General features: G+C 36.8%; 1 protein-coding gene across 1 annotated transcript in view; it reads left to right on the top strand.

Moving 5' to 3' along the window:
- Potefam1 (POTE ankyrin domain family member 1) overlaps positions 1-17,278 on the top strand; it is a 185,699-nt gene that overhangs the window by 81,618 nt on the left and 86,803 nt on the right. Inside the window, 10 exon segments of the mRNA XM_039106462.2 lie at positions 1,412-1,440; positions 1,529-1,601; positions 2,734-2,801; positions 4,614-4,707; positions 6,354-6,382; positions 6,476-6,548; positions 9,977-10,047; positions 10,842-10,929; positions 15,738-15,766; positions 15,856-15,925. Of these exon segments, the coding sequence (XP_038962390.1) occupies positions 1,412-1,440; positions 1,529-1,601; positions 2,734-2,801; positions 4,614-4,707; positions 6,354-6,382; positions 6,476-6,548; positions 9,977-10,047; positions 10,842-10,929; positions 15,738-15,766; positions 15,856-15,925 (624 nt within the window).

The following is a 17,278-nucleotide window of genomic DNA, read 5'->3' as shown; positions in this document are numbered from 1 at the left end:
CATGTATGAGACACTTTCAGGTGATGTTGATTTGTCTGGTGGTTTAAGTATATTAAACACCCTCTAGCATTCAGTTGCAGAGTATTAGAATCATGCTTTTTTATTATATGTATCCCTGAGTACAAAGGTAGGGGAAAGTAATTTCTATTTTTTATTATTTGTGAAAACTCAGAGAATTGTGATCTAATTTCGTCTAAAAATTATACTTATTTTGTATTAGGATTTCTTCATATTCTGAGAATTCTTTATTATAAGATTCACATAAAATCTAGAAAGTAAGAAGGAATGCATTCCTCACAGTTTCAAGCATGTTTGTATACAAAGTAATATTTTACGTTATTGCTCTTTAAGTGATATCTTCACTGATCAGTTCAGTCCATATTCTTTGATAGTGTGTTATGCCTTTCATTGTATTTGGTCAATGCCTCATGTTTGGAAACTTACAATATGGAAATTACGAATTAGCTTTCATGCTCTAAGGGGAAGGTGTCCTTGGATGTGGGGGCTCAGGATCCCCAGACCTATGAGAGGAAAATCCTCAACACAGGCAATGCAGCTCCCAGGGAAGGATGTCCCCAGCCAAGCTGAGGCACTCAGGGGGCTTAGCTATCTTAGTTGTTTCTTGGTTTCTTTGAAGCCTAGCCTTCGAATAGGGTTCCTTAGGGAGCAGACCTTCCTAGGTCAGAGACTTCCAGGTTGTGGATTGGTAGAATGTCAAGGCCTGAACTTGTTGAGGAGCTCAGGATTGGTGGGTTTTCCTGTTCATATTTTTCACCTCAATTAGCATAATCTGGGTAGGGTCCTGATGAGAGGTTTGGTATGACATTTGTGACAATTAGGGAGGTGGGGGTGGTGGGGTTTGCTGGCTGCTGGAGTTTCCAGGGCAGGGCCTTGGTCACTTAGCTGCCTTTCAAAGTTTACAAAGTTTGCAATATTTACAAAGGAGTCTAAGTCCTGGCAGAGAAGGCTTTCCTTGCCACTTGACTGGTGTGAAAAGCCAGCACGATGTGCACAGTATATTGATGTGAATGTCTCTGAAGTGATTGATTAAGACAGATGTCGTAACAGTCTACTTCAGTTTGGACAGTTAGACTTCTACCACAGGTAGCTGATTTCTACCTGAACTGAGAAATGGTTCCCTTACTTTATTTACTTTATTTCCAGTGACCTTATAGTATCACTGATCAATTAAAATTTTCATTTAATTGAATACTAGGCCTTTTCATTTTACCAATCTCTCTTCTACATTTGAGATCTAAGAAAGACTAAAAGCAACAAGCAAAGAGAAAATCCATCAAAATGTCAAAATTCTGTCCTCATTTCCCAAGACAGTTATAATGTTTTACTGTGGTAGAATATAAACCCAAACTTATTTTGGCTTATTTATATATTATTGATTATATCATTTTAGGTTTTCAAAAGAAATTTCTTGAATGGAAGGTAAATTTATATTATTTCCTAAATTATTATATTCATAAGGTATATTATGCAGAACACCCATTTAATATATATTTGAAAACCATTTCAGCCTCCCACAGAAATGAAAGATTCTGACTCAACAGAGGTGTCAGACATGACGCCTGGACAAGAATTCCCAGCAGGTAAATTCCGCAAGAGTATAATCTCTGGAAGAACTATTTCAAACTTGTGAAATCTTCTGATCTCCAAATTTCTGTTTTTAATAGTTTATGGAAAGTTTTGATATAAATTATCAAAATATTGCCCTAGCATCATCATTTCAAAACAAGTTATTCAATCGTAGATCAGGTATTTCCACTTTCATGTAACTAGAGGCTCATATTGCTCATTTAGAAGCCCATTTTCCCTGCACATACTGTGAAAGCATTGCAAGTTTGCAGGGATTGAAATTGCTTATCCAGGGCTGGAGAGGCGCTTCAGTAACTAAGAGCATTTATGGTATTTGCAGAAGACACAGGTTCAGTTCCCAGTACTGACATAGCAGTTCGTAACTGCCTGTAACTCCAGCTCCAGGGCCTCTGACACCATTTTCTGACCTCTACTTTCACCAAGAATGCACAGTGTATGCTCAAGCAAAAACACTCATCTGCATAAAATAAATCTATCTAAAATTTTAAAAATTCTATATATTGTATGATCTATACCTATGAACTTATTTAGTTAGCAAGTCCAGGCAAGGAATTCCTTATCAGGACGGTTGAGGCTTCCTGTGCTTGGTATGAAAACTATGTATTCAGAGACATGTAGTTTAATATCATTGTAAATGCATGCTGTGAGTTAGGTCTACATGATCTGTGTTCTAATCTGTGATTTACTCATTTCTATGCCACTCATCATTCATTACTCCTAGTGTTCAATAAGAATTCATATATTAAAATATCTTGAGCAATATTTCCCCATATTTTCCTAACCTGTCAGATGAAGACTACATTTCATAAAATATGTAATATATTCTAGAATATCTATCCCAACACAAACTCCATATTCCCGTGTTTGTTCAATTAGTAGCCTTCTACTCATATGTGTCTTATATGACTTTCTTGTAATTTTGTTTGTATATGTATTTACTAGTGTGTGTTTGTCATATTCACGTGCAACTCATATATCCTCAACCAGCAAACTCAACACTCCTTTAAAATTTACTTACTATAACAAATAATTTTTAACATCTTTTCTGAGATTATAAAGATTTTAATTTTAGCAATGTTGTGTCAGCTTTGTTTTAACCACATAAACAATGATTTCTTTCAACAGATGTAGACATAAAACTGGAAACAGAGAGCCAAGATTATCTTGATAGCAGTGAAAATACTCAGTCATCTGTATGTAATGATTTAATTCAACTTTAAAAAACAATGTAATGTTGGCTAAATGAAGTTTTTTTAGACATACATTCAGAGTAAGAAGCCCAAAGTTTGAAAACTAATTTTAAAAGTTTCTTATTTGGGGGATTATGATATCAATTCATCATATCTCCCTTTCCTTTCCTATCTCAAAACCCTTCCAGATATCCCTCCTTGCTCTTTCAAAAAGATGGTTGCCTCTATTCGGGTGAATTGTTAGAATCCTCAAATTTCTTAGAAATCAGCAGTAGCTCAAAAGTTTCCTCTGATTATTTCTTTCTACCATTTTTCTTACTATTTAGCATGTTCCCCTTACTTCATCCTTGTTCTATTAAAAAATATCAGAGGAACAAACATCATAACTAAACACTTTAAACCATTAGCAGCATTGCACCAAGATCTTTGTTTTTATGTTGCAAACAATAACTTGAATACTTATCTTTTATTTCAGTGACTAAAATCAGACGTATCTCTAATGCACTATGCAGTGATAATGGTTAATATTAGGATATATTAGGTCTCCTTTAAAGATCTATGATATAGATACTTAAAACCTGTTTAAGTTTTGTTTTACAGAACTGTTAGCCTGCAGGTCCTGTGGAATGCAGTACTTTATTAGCAAGTACTGACAAGGACTCTTTAATCCTTTGGAATCAGACACTTTGTCACCAATCATTCCCATCAAAGCTGACAAAAGTCATAACCAGATTGTCCTATTCACTCTTCTTTGACTGTTTGTTACTGAGTGTCTAGAAAGTAGAAGCAGTAAAACAGTGCTCAGCAGATGAGGCAACATGCTGTACTCTAGTAAAATAACCAGTCATCAGATACATGTTTAAGTGCTGCACATGAAGTATGGTTAAGTTGTGACAACACTACATGCTAAAATGTTTTTTTTAATAGTAGGGGACATATGGAAAAGAGTCAGTTTTGGAAACCCAAAGAGTAGCATGTTGGGTAAAAAGGGGGGGGGGGAAATCATTTCTTTCTATCATCTATGTCTCTCTAATGACAGGTGGGTGAGGAACCAGGAATTCAGAGAAACAAGCCCTACACTTTTATTATTATTATAAACTATAGGTAAAAAGATGTGAATAAATGTCTGGCACAATTTAGATAATATGTGGGGCCTCTGGTCTCTTTTTTATTAAAGTTTGTAATTACTTCTCTTTTCTACTTCTGTTTATTTATTCCTGCCTCTTCTAGATTACCTTCCTTGAACTCCCATTTACTCAACATGCCTCTCAAATGATAGCCTTTTTGTTTATTATTGTTACATACACATGCATGTATCTATACATAAGCACAAATGTAGAAGCGTAACCTGCTGAGTGGATTTTTGTTGTCGGGTATATATGGCTTCAAAGAATTTGTACCAATTTGTATTAAATAAATAATAAGGAGGTCCATCCCTGGATAAGGCTATTCTTCCTTTCCCAGGAGTCATTAGTTACCTATAGTTCTTTGTTCTAGTCCAGTGAAACCCCTCACTCCCATATTACCATGTTTATTGCTACTGACAATTCAGTCCTGGTTCAGATATTTCTAGAAGAGACTTCATAGTATTCCAAGTCTTCCACTCTCTCTGACCCCTCCTCTCTTTTGTGAAGTGTCATAAATTATACATGTAGCAGCTATGATGTAGATTAATCCATTAATGTGGGGCTTCCCATTATCCGATGATCTCTACCAATATCAAAGAAAATTTTAAAAACATTCTTTTAGAATATGAAATTAATTTAAAGATATTAAAAATATTAATTGAATTCTCTGGATATTGATTTTTACCAGAACACCATTACATCTCTTCAGTCTAAGTGCATTCCTCAATTCTCAGTTGGAATAACTTCAGGATCCACAAGTCTTCTAACTGAAGGAGAGCAAGGTTGGAAATATACACAAGAAAGAAAATAATTTGCGATGCTTATTAAAGTAGGATAAAATATTTTATACTACAAATATATATTCTAAATATAATCAAAAGTATTTCAAGGGATAAAATATATTTGTTAGTAATAAATTATGTATCGTTTGTTTGAATAATAGTTTTAGAAGAATTTCAAGGTAAGAGCTGAATTATTGAGTACATTGCAAAGAATTTCTAACTTGAGGAGTTAAAGAAACAAAGATTTGGAAAGAAGATGAAAGCGGTGGAGAGGATGGCTTGCAGGGCAGGATTATAGGACAGGCAGAATCTTGTAAGATGAAAAAAAATAGCTTACTTAGGCAGGAGAAATAGACCTTGAGCTAGCAGGATGAAAAAATACCTAAGAGGTAGAAGAAAAAATAACTATTCATTTTTTTCTTTTTTTTTAATTTTTCTTTTTTTTTCTTTTTTTATTCAGTCTTTTTTACAGTACAGATTTTATCCCCTTCCCGGTCCACTCTCTGCGTGTTCCATATCCCATACCTCCTTCCCCCATCTCCACAAGGATGTCTCCACCTACCAACCCCCACTCCCCCAGATCTCCCCATTCCCTGGGGCCTCCAATCTCTTGAGGGTTAGGTGCATCTTCTCTGACTGAGTCTAAACCTGACAGACAGTCCTTTTCTGTAAATGTGTTGGGGGCCTCATATCAGCTGGTTTATGCTGCCTGATTGGTGGCCAGTTTCTGAGAGATATTGGGGGCCCAGGTTAAATTGAGAATGCTAGTCCTCCTACAGGGTCACCCTCCTCCTCAGCTTCTTCCAGCTTTTCCCTAATTCAACCACAGGGGTCAGCAGCTTCTGTCCATTGGTTGGGTGTAAATATCTGCATCTTACTCTTTCAGCTGCTTGTTTGGTTTTTCAGAAGACAGTCATGATAGGTCCCTTTTTTGTGAGTATAGCATAGCCTCAGTAATACTGTCAGGCCTTGGGACCTCCCCTTGAGCTGGATCCCAATTTGGGTCTGTCGCTGGACCTCCTTTTCCTCAGCCCCTTCTCCATAACTGTCCCTGCAGTTCTTTCAGACAGGAAGAATTATGGGTCAGAGTTTTTGACTGTGGGTAGCTACTCTATTCCACACTGTCTTTCTACTAGAGATGAGCTCTACAAGTTCCCTCACTACTCTGTAGAGCATTTCACCTAGAGTCTTTCCTTTGAGTTCTGAGAGTCTCTCACCTTCCAGGTCTCTGGTACTCTCTAGCACATCGCCTCCACCTCATACCTCCTAGGGTTGCCTGTTTCCATTCTTTCTGCTGGTCCTCAGGACTTCAGTCCTGGTTCCCCCACTCAATACCTGATCATGTTCCCCTCTTCCCCTCCCTGTCTCCTTTCCCACCCAGGTCCCTCCTTACCTCCCCCTTTCTGTAACTGTTTTCTTTTTTCCTATTGTCCTTCTCAGTTCTAGAAAGGCAAAGAACTCTATAGACCTAGGTCAATTGCAGATTCTTTTATACTTAAAGAAGATAGACATAAACATCTTGGTCATGTCATACATGTCATGTACAGAATTGCCTCTTCCTAGATATTATCACGTATGCCAAATTAGAATGACAGGTAAAAGTTTTTAGTTGTGGATATATTTAATTAATTTATTTCCTTTTTTAGCTTTTCATAAGAAAAATCCTGACCAGAAGGTAAAAAATTTGATCTTTCTTCTTTGACTATTAAGTTTGAAATGTATGATGTGTAGAAGACTGATCAAATATTTTAACTTAAAATCTACCCAGCAGCTCACTGGAAGTAAAGTTCTTGCTTCATCTGAAGTATCAGTGCTGAAGCATAAACAAGAATTCCCACCAGGTAATTTATGCAGTACTATTGTCTTTGAGCAACTGGTTTAAGATACTTGGTGATTTTTTATGAGGCACAGAGTTGCTTGGGAAATTACAAACTCCTCTGCTGATTCAACATGCATTGCTGAAACAATAAACGGATTTAATTCTGACTGACCTTAAGTCCAGCTTAAGCCTGCAAGAGATAAAGGGTTCCAAGCACCTTCAGCTCAAGTTAACGACCCACAATAGGGGGCAGATTTGATACTGGGAAAGGTCCACAGGTGTAGAGAGAGTTCCAAGACTCAGAGGGTAAGCTTCAAACATAGACAAAGTGCTTTAGCAGACACGTGACATTACCTGACCCTCAGAAGAAGACGTAAGATAGACCTTACAGGCATATTTGCCACTTACAAAGGGGAAAGGGGTACCTCAACACTACTGAATTTTGCTTCACTGAGCATTACAAACACCACCACTTGACTTTCATTTATTTTTGTTTTCCCCCTTTTATTAAATTTATTAAATTTCTCATATAATTTATCCTGATTACAGTTGCTGTTCCATCTACTCCTCTGTTTCCTTCAACCCTGCCCCATCCCAATCCCCTTCTTTACTGCCTGTCATCAGAAAAGATGGGCCCCTTAAGAGATAACAACCAAACATGATAAAATTAAATTTCGTGAGACAAAGAAAAATCATTTTATCCAAGTTGGACAAGGCAAATCAACAACAAAAAAAGATCCCCAACTGAAGGCACAAAAAAGTACATTTAAAGTGTTAAAGTACAGGATCTTTGGCATGAAATTTATCATCTGTACAAATGAAATAAATTTCATTTTATTATTTGTTGAAAATATTTCAGAAAAGAAGGATCAGTTCTTGAAATGTAAATGAATCTCTGTAACATTCACAGATGGAAATGAAAAGCTCAAAGAGAATAAAAAACAAAACAGAACTCGCTCAGTTCACAGGGTTTCATCTCAACCTGTTTGGCAAGTGTAGTGACAGCATATAGAAACCAAGGAATCCCAGTTTATGTTTACATTTATTCCAATGTTTGTATACTTCTCACTAAGTGTTTTGCAGTAAATATACTTTAATCATTGCACAAGTTGAAAATTACACTATATTTTTACACATTTACCGTCTAAATAACTTCTTTGTTTTTCTGTATGCCACTCATATTCATGGTCACATTTAAGTGGATTTCAGTTTCAGAATTGAACGTGATGAGCTTCTCAACTTTTTAAAGATTTATATGAAATCTATAAAAATGACATCTTAAAATCATGATTTATCTGCATGGTTATTTTAGACATCAAACAGAGTAATGTCCCTCATGGGTTCAGTTTCATAGATATACACTTTTATCTCTTGTTTCCAGTGGGAATCTTCCCACATTTTTCTAGTTTGCTTATGCTAATCTTCTTTGATACAATTTATTTTTTTAATTAACTAATGAAATATTTTTCCTATTTTTTATACTTTATTCTTTTATTAGATATATTTCTTTACATACATTTCAAATGTTATTACCTTTCCCGGTTTCCTGTCCATAAACCCCCTATCCCCTGCCTCTCCCCCATATAGGTATTCCCCCCATCCATCCCCCTTACTGCCCCCCCCATATTTCCCTGCACTGGGGGTCCAACCTTGGCAGGACCAAGGGCTTCCCCTTCCACTGGTGCCCCAACAAGGTTATTCTCTGCTACATATGCAGTTGGAGCCCTGGGTCAGTTCATGTATAGTCTTTCGGTAGTGGTTTAGTCCCTGGAGGCTCTGGTTGGTTGGCATTGTTGTTTTTACATGTTGGAAGCTCCTTCAATTCTTTCACTCTTTCCTTTAATTTCCCCCAAGGGGGTCCTGTTCTCAGTTCAGTGTTTTGCTGCTAGCACTGACCTCTGTATTGGACATGCTCTGGATGTGTCTTTCAGGAGAGATCTATACCCAGTCCCTTTCAACATGCATTTTTTAGCTTCAGGTGGCTGTATGTATATGGGCCACATGTGGGGCAGGCTCTGAATGGCCATTCCTTCAGTCGTTGCTCTAAACTTTGCTTCCATATCCCCTCCTATGGATATTTCCCCCTTTTAAGAAAGAGTGGGAGCATCCGCATTTTGGTCATCCTTCTTCTTGAGATTCCTGTGGTCTGTGGATTGCACCTTGGCTAGTTCCAGCTTTGGGGCTAATATCCACTTATCGATGAGTGCATACCAAGTGTGCACTCTGTGATTGGGTTACCCGGCTCAGGATGATACTTTCTAGTTCATCCATTTGCCTATGAATTTCATGAAGCCATTGTTTTTGATAGCTGAGTAGTTCTCCATTGTGTAGATGTACCACATCTTTTGAATCCATTCCTCTTGAGGACATCTGAGTTCTTTCCAGCTTCTGGCTATTATAAATAAGGCTGCTATGAACATAGTGGAGCATGTGTCTTTGCTGTATGTTGGAGCATCTTTTGGGTATATGCCCATACAATTTCTATTAATTGATTTTTTTCTCATGTTTGTAACATACCTCCATTCTCCTTTTCTTACCTCTAGATCTCTTTTCTCCTCTTAAAAACTGCTTACATTTTCATATCTCTTACATAATCATGCACATATTTATATCCATATACAAATTTAAATATAGTTTCTACATATCAGAATGACATGGGTTGCTTTTTTTGTCTTGTTTCTACTTTACTTGTTTTAATTAAACATTATTCTATTTGTTTTAATCTACTTTTTAAAAATTATCTTTAATCTTTTTTTACAGTCCAGTCATAACTCTCCTGGTCCAAGCCCTCTGACAGTTCCTCATCCCATTCCTCCTCCCCATCTTCACACCTCCCAACCCCACCCTGCCAGACCTCCTCACTCCCTGGGGCCTCAAGTTAATCCAGGGTTAAGTTCACTTTTTTTCACTGAACCCAAACCTGGGAGTCCTCTGCTTTATATGTGTCAGGGTCTCATACTAACTGGTGTATACTTCCTGGTTGGTAGGTCAGTGTGAGAGATCTCAGGGGTCCTGCTGGTCTTCCTATGAGGTTGCCCTCCTCTTCTAGCCTTTTTTTCATTTATCCATAATGGTCCCTGGCTTCTTTCTATTGGTTGGTTATAAGAAACTGCTTCTGATTCTTTTGAGTCCCTATTTTTCAGTTACGTTTCTGAACATATTTACGTTGCCTATGTGAATATGTTTACGAATGTTTGACAGATGTTTGTGCTTGGTGTGGAAACTTTTATGATGTCAATCATGTTTGCAAGTTCTTGTTAGTTGCATATACTTAGTATATCAGTAAAGGTGCAGTTTCAATATTGAAATTGATTGAACTTTAAAATAAGAAAATAAAAAATTTATTTTCATAATAAAAAATTTAAATATTTTTATATATGACTATAAAGATTTCTAGCCTAGAAACAATGTTTCTTTTTGTTATAACTATACAACTATTTACTTCAACAGAAGTGTACTTACAAATGAAAACAGAAGAAAGTCAGAAAAATCTTGACAGAAATGAAAACATTCCATCATCTGTACGTAATTTAAATTTAAATTTCTACTTCAATATTTTCCTTTAAAACAGTGTGTTACAGGCTAACTAAAATCTTGTGGATGTGCACTTTAAATGGATTACCAAAGCCCATTAGTTAACTTTTAAGATATTTAATTAATCAGGAATTTTGAATTTAAATTTAGTTAAAACTGTACCTCCCCTTCTTTTACTATCCCTCCTTTATACTTGTTCTAGTATACAAAATTTAAAAAAGATTTCATATTCTTGAACACTTGAAAACATAATCAATGTATCCAAATTTATTTTTTATTTCACAAAGGACATTCAGTTTATATCCTGAAATCACTATTTAGCAATGGTGGTTAGTAATAGCATCTACTGGGTCTTGTACTAGTACCAGATGCATGATATTGTTATTGGACAACATCTGAGTTTGTATTCTTCAGACACTAGTTAAATCAATGGATCAAGAAACAAAGTACATTTTCCATTGTCAATCTGCATCTTTAAATATCTTCAAATTAGTATAGAAGACATATAATTGTCCTCTGTGTTTGATGAAATAAATTCCCCTTCCAACGCCCTGGCTATAATTTTATTTCTTCTTGCCTTGCACTGTTGGATTTACTTTATGTTTTGAGAATGGAGTTTAAGTGACTTAGAAGGTGTAATATTATGATTTTAAATTTATAAGGAAGTTTGGAAAGTATGTTTTATAATTTCAAAAATATTTTAGAAAAGTAACTTCATTTAATTTTTATCTAAGTGATTGGAATGATTAATACAGCACATGATTTGTTTTGATTTTACCAGAATGCTGTTATACAACCAAAGCAAATTCTTCACTTACCAATAAGACCAGCACTGAGACCCATGAATCTTCTCAATGAAGGAAAGAAAGGTTAGACATATATTATGAGTAAATAATTTAAATTTTTGTAAAATCAAGTCAAAATACTTTAAATTTAAAACATATTAAGCAAATAAAATCAAAATATTTAAGGTAAAAAAGTTACATATCACATGAAGTTTTAATTATATCTTAAATTGAATAATTTAGATGAAAGCAGAATTTTAAGTAAACTATAAAATAGTCTTCCTTTTCTCATTGTTTTAAACTTAGAGTTTCTACTGCTGTGACAAACAGGGTAGCCAAAAGCAACATAAGGAAATTGTTTTTAGTTTTTTGATTTTTTGCTGATTGTTGTTGATGATGATGAAGATGATGATTTTTATGATCAAATGAAATTAGGTTAGGAACTGGAAAAGAGCAGTGACCTGGAGGCAGGAGCTGATAGAAGCCAGGAGTTTGGGGGAGCACTGTTTACTGGCTTGCTCCTCATGATTTGCTCAGTCTGCTTTCTTATAGAACCAGGACCACAAGCCCAGGGATGACACCACTCATAATGGCTTAGGCCTTCCCTCATCAATCATAATTAAAAGATGCCCTACAAGCTTGCTTCAGTGTGTACATATGGAGGCAATTTCTGAATTAAGATTCTTCACTTTTGACTAGGTTGTGTTAAGTGATGTTAAAACTAACTGGCATACTCATTAACATTTATTTTGACAAAAGAACCATGAAATCAGAATTAATACAAAGCAAAATCATTTGGGGAATATATATATCGTGAAACTGGAAAGCTTCTGTAGGACATAGTCAATAGGACAAATTGCTACCTACGGATTGGGAAAAAACTTCACTAACTCCACATCCGACAGAGGGCTAATATCCAAATACACACACACACACACATACACACACACACACACACACACACACACACACATATATGTGTATATATATATATATATATATATATATATATATATATATGTCCCAAGTCAACAGTTATCAAGGGAATCCAAAGCAGAAACTCAATTTGAATAGGAAACTTATAGAATTAAGAACCACTAGCATAGAAGTCACATCATCCACAATTGGTTGCCTATTTATCAGTAATTAAGGAAATACCATAAAACTTTTCTGTAGCAGATCTAAAAGAGGCGGTCTCTCAATTTAGATGCCCTCCCCTCATGATACAAGCTAACATAAATTAAACTTAAATAAAGAGAATCTAATGGCTCAACTCATAAAGTCTAGGTTCATAAGCAAAGCAAATTTAAAATATTTGGCAAAATAAATTCCTGTTCTCTTGTCACAGACAGAAAAAAGGTAAAAGTACAGTTTGAGGCAAAACAGATTACAATAAAGTATGTAATCTAATTTGTCCAAAAATACAGTCAATAGTATAGTTGCCACATGGTAGAAACCAATGTTCATTTCTGCTATCACTTAAGGCAAGGACAACCAAGGAATGCATGCAGAAAATGTGGTACATTTCACTACTCAGCTATTAAAAACAATGACTTCATGAAATTTATAGGCAAATGGATGGAACTACAAAATATCATCCTGAGTGAGGTAACTCAGTCACAGAAGAACACACATGGTATGCACTCACTGATAAATAGATATTAACCTAAAAGCTCAGGATAACCAAGATACAATTCACAGAACACATGAAGCTCAAGAAGGAAGACAAAGTGTGAATACTTCAGTCCTTCTTAGGAGGAACAAAACACTCACAAGATGAAATATGGGACAAAGTGTGGAGCAGAGACAGCACACTTGGGGATCCATTCCATAAACAGGCACCAAACACAGATACTATTGCAGATGCCAAGTGAAGAGTTTGCTGACAGAAGCCTGATATAGCCGTCTCCTGAGAGGCTCTGCCAGAGCCAAACAAATACAAAAACAGACAGGGTTGATCAAAGGAATAGAAATGAAGACCCAGAAATAAAACCACACACTTATATACACTCGATCTTGACAAAGAAGCCAAAAATATACAATGGAAAAAAGAAAGCATCTTCAATAAATGGTGCTGGTTTAATTGGGTTTCTGTATTCAGAAAATAGACTCATATTTGTCACCTTGCACAAAGCTCAAGTCCAAGGACCTCCGCACAAATCAAGATACCCTCAATTTAATAGAGATAAATGTGGGAAAGAGACTTGAACTCATTGGAACGGGGAAATTTCCTTGACAACTCCAATGGCTCATGCTCTAAGATCAAGACTTGATAAATGGGACTTCATGAAACTGGAAAGCTTCTGTAGGACATAATCAATAGGACAAATTGGCCACCTCCTGATTGGCAAAAAACTTCACTAACCCCACATCAAACAGAGGGCTAATATCCAAACTATATAAAGAACTCAAGAAGCTATCAAAAAAGTCAAACAAACCTCCAAAAAACTGGGGTATAGAACTAAGCCAAGAATTCACAACAGAGAAACTGAATGGCTGAGAAGGACCTAAAGTAATGTTCAAAGTCCTTAGTGATCAGAGAAATGCAAATCAAAAACCCTGAGATTAGACCTTACACCAGTCAGAATGGCTATGATCAAAACATCAGGTGACAGCAGATGTTGGTGAGGATGTGGAGAAAGAGGAACACTCCTCCATTGCTGGTGGAATTGCAAACTGTTACAACCACTCTGGAAATCAATTTGGAGGTTCCTCAGAAAATTGGAAATAGACCTACTTCTAGAACCAGAAATGATACTCTTGAGAATATACCCAAATGATGCCCCACCAGGGCACAGGAGCATATGTTCTGCTATGTTCTTAGTGGCCTTGTGATGGCTAGAAGCTGGAAACAACCTATCTGTCCCATGACAGAAGAAGTGTGGTTCATTTACCCAATGGAATACTAATCAGCTACTAAGAATAAAGACATCACAAGTTTTGCAGGTAAATGAATGGAACTAGATAAAACCACCCTGAGTGAGGTAACTCAGATAAAAAGGGCCATGCAAGGTATGTACGCACTCTTAAGTGGATATTAACCAAAAAAGTACAGTTTACCAAAGATACAGTCCACAGAACTCAAAAATGTCAACAAGCTGAAGGGCCCAAACGAGGATGCCTCAATCTCTATTGGGAGGAAGAAGAAGGCAATCACATGGAGGAGGGTTGGACAGACCTGTGTGGGAAAGGGGACAGGGAGGAGAGAGGGGATCATGATCAGGTATTGGATCAGGAAAAAGGACCCTGTGGGCCAGCAGAAGAATGGAAACAGGCAACCTCAGGAGGTAAAGATAGGGGGACCCTCCAGAATGTACTAGAGACCTTAAAGGTGAGAGTCTCTCAGGACTCAAAGGGCTTTCCCCTAGATGAAATGCTCTACACTGGGGAGAGGGAACTTGTAGAATCTATCTCTAGCAGAAAGACAGGGCATCAAGTGAGGGATGGGGTTGCCATTCCACAGTCAAAACTCTGACCCATAATTGTTCCTGTCTGAAAGAAACGTAGGGATAGAAATGGAGAAGAGCCTAAGGAAAAGAAAGTCCAAGGACAGGCCCAAAGTGGGTTCCAACTCAAGGGAAGGTCCCAAAGCCTGACACCATTACTGAGGCTATGGAGCACTCACAAAAGGAGACCTGTCATGACTGCCGAAAGATCCAACAAGCAGCTGAAAGAGTCAGATGCAAATATGTGTATCCAACCAATGAACAGAAGCTGCTGACCACTGTGGTTGAATTAGGAAAAGCTGGAAGAAGCTGTTGAAGACAGTGACCCTGTAGGAGGACTAGCAGACTCAACTGAACCTGGACTCCCAAGAACTCTCAGACACTGGACCACCAACCAAGTATCATACACCAACTGATATGAGGTCCCCACCATACACCATATACAGCAGAGGACTGCCAGGCCTGGGTTCAGTTTGAGAAGATGCATCTAACCCTCAAGAGACTGGAGTCCCCAGGGAGTTTAGAGTTCTAGTAGGGAAGTGAGGTGGGGTGGGCACATCTCGGGGAGACAATGAAGCAAGGAAGAATGTATGGGATGTGGAACAGTTGAAGGGTGACAGGAAGGGGAATAAAATCTTTGCAAAAAAAATACAAATAAAATAAAATTAAATAAATGAACCAACATGTATGCAGTAGTTATTTATAATTTTTAATGTTTGTGTATAACAGGCCATGTTTAATTATTTCAATCTTAATTCAATATTAAAATGTTATGTTTTTAGTTTACGTTCATATGCTTTCTTAGAACTACTTACCGAAGTACTCCCATGTGCAACCTAGAGGTAAAGATGAAATGAATCTTACTGTATTCAGAATATGTTTAAAATGATATTTAAAGTTGAATTATTCTGTATATAAATACTCAAATTAATCTATTTGTCCAAATTCTTAAATGAGAAATTATTTATGCCTTTAATGTACTTTTATAAATGTTCCAACTTTCTTGAATTTCAATAAAATAGGAAAATATTTGGATTGTATTGATGTGAATGTCCCTGAAGTGTTTTATTAATGATGTACTGTGTTGCTTGCTACTATCAGGATTAGCAATGGCAATAACTAACATCCTAGATACCCAGTTTCATCCTACCATCCGGGATTGGTTCATTTCACTTAAAAACTTCACAGTGCTACATTTGCTCTTATTTTGTTTATTTAGCTAATAACATTCTTCAATGACTTTATTTAAGCTAATGTGCAACCTTATTTTAAGTGTATATCAACTATACTGACATAGCAAACTTAACACAATGCCCAAAGTGAAAGTCTCCAAATTTCACTAACCATTCCCAACGTTAAATTGGATGATATTTGAGCATTGCTATTATAGGTGAAATTCTGATTTAAGATTATTCATAATTAATTGACCCTATGCCTTTTTTGTAGCTTTTCGTGATAAGTATCCTGAACAAGAGGTAATGATTTTATACTCTTGCTTGGTTCATTAAATTTATAAAATATGACACATAATTATTATTTACTACCATTTATATAATATCCACAGTCTTCCATTGAAGAGAACTATGTTTCCACTGACAAATCAGCAGTGAAGTGTGGACAAGAGTTCCCAGCAGGTAAATTGGGTGAGACTGTTTCCTTTGCAAAATCTACTTAAAACATTTGAAATTTTTATTCTTACAGACTTCTCAAATCTAAGCTTGGCTCCCTTCCTGAATGGCTGGAAATTGATATAGATGATTAAAATATCACTTGCATATCATTTTAAAATACATTGTTATTATATTACTATTAGTTTTTTGGACACTTTTTTTACATTTAAAATGTTATTCCCTTTACCAGTTTCCTGGACATAAGACCGCTTTCTGATCTCCCTCCCCTTCTTCTATAAGTGTGTTCTCTTCTCCATCCCAAACCCCCCCTTGCTACCTTCCCAACATTACCCTACAGCGGGGGGTCCAACCTTGGCAGGGCCAAGAGCTTCTTGTTGGTGCCTGACAAGGCCTTCCTCTGCTACATATGCAGTTGGAGCCATGGGTCATTCTGTGTATAGGCTTTGGATAGTGGTTTAGTCGATGGGAAATCTGGTTGGTGGACATTATTGTTCTGATGTGGTTGCAAGCCTCTTCAGATCTTTAAAGCCTATCTCTAATTCCTCCAAGTGGGGTCCTTTTCTCAGTTCAGTGATTTGCTGCTAGCATTGACCTCTGTATTGAACATGCTCTGGATGTGTCTCTCAGGAGACATCTATATCTGGTTCCTGTCAGCATGCATTTCTTAGCTTCATCCATCTTATCTAGTCTTGGTGACTGTATACATATGGGGCAGACTCTGAATGGCCATTCCTTCAGTTGCTGCTCCAAACTCTTCCTCCATATCCCCTGCTATGAATATTTTCCCCTTTTTAAGAATGAGTGAAGCATCCTCACTTTGGTCACCTTTTTTCTTGAGCTTCACATGGTCTGTGTATTGTATCTTGTGTAATTCAACCTTTTGGGCTAATATCCACTTATCAGTGAGTGCATACCATGTGTGTTTTTCTATGATTGGGTTATCTCGCTCAGGATGACATTTTCTAGTTCAATCCACTTGCCTATCAATTTCAGGATGTACTGTTTTTGAAAGCTGAGTAGTACTACGTTGTGTAGATGTACCACATTTTCTGTATCCATTTCTTTGTTGAAGGGCATCTAAGTTTTTTCCAGCTTCTGGCTATTATAAATAAGGCTGCTATGAACATAGTGGAGCACGTGTCTTTGTTGAATGTTGGAGCATCTTTTGGGTATATGCCCAAAAGAGGTATAGCTGTGTCCTCGGGTAGTGTAATGTCCAATTTTCTGAGGAACCTGCAGACTGATTTCCAGAGTGGTTGTACCAGTTTGCAATCCCATCAACAGTGGAGGAGTGTTCCTCCTTCTTCAGATTCTTGCCAGCATTTGCTGTCACCTGAATATTTGATCTTAGCCATT

Source organism: Rattus norvegicus, chromosome 3 (assembly GCF_036323735.1).
Source record: "Rattus norvegicus strain BN/NHsdMcwi chromosome 3, GRCr8, whole genome shotgun sequence".
In the NCBI taxonomy this organism is placed as follows: Eukaryota; Metazoa; Chordata; class Mammalia; order Rodentia; family Muridae; genus Rattus; species Rattus norvegicus.
This window is presented reverse-complemented; position numbering and strand designations above follow the sequence as displayed.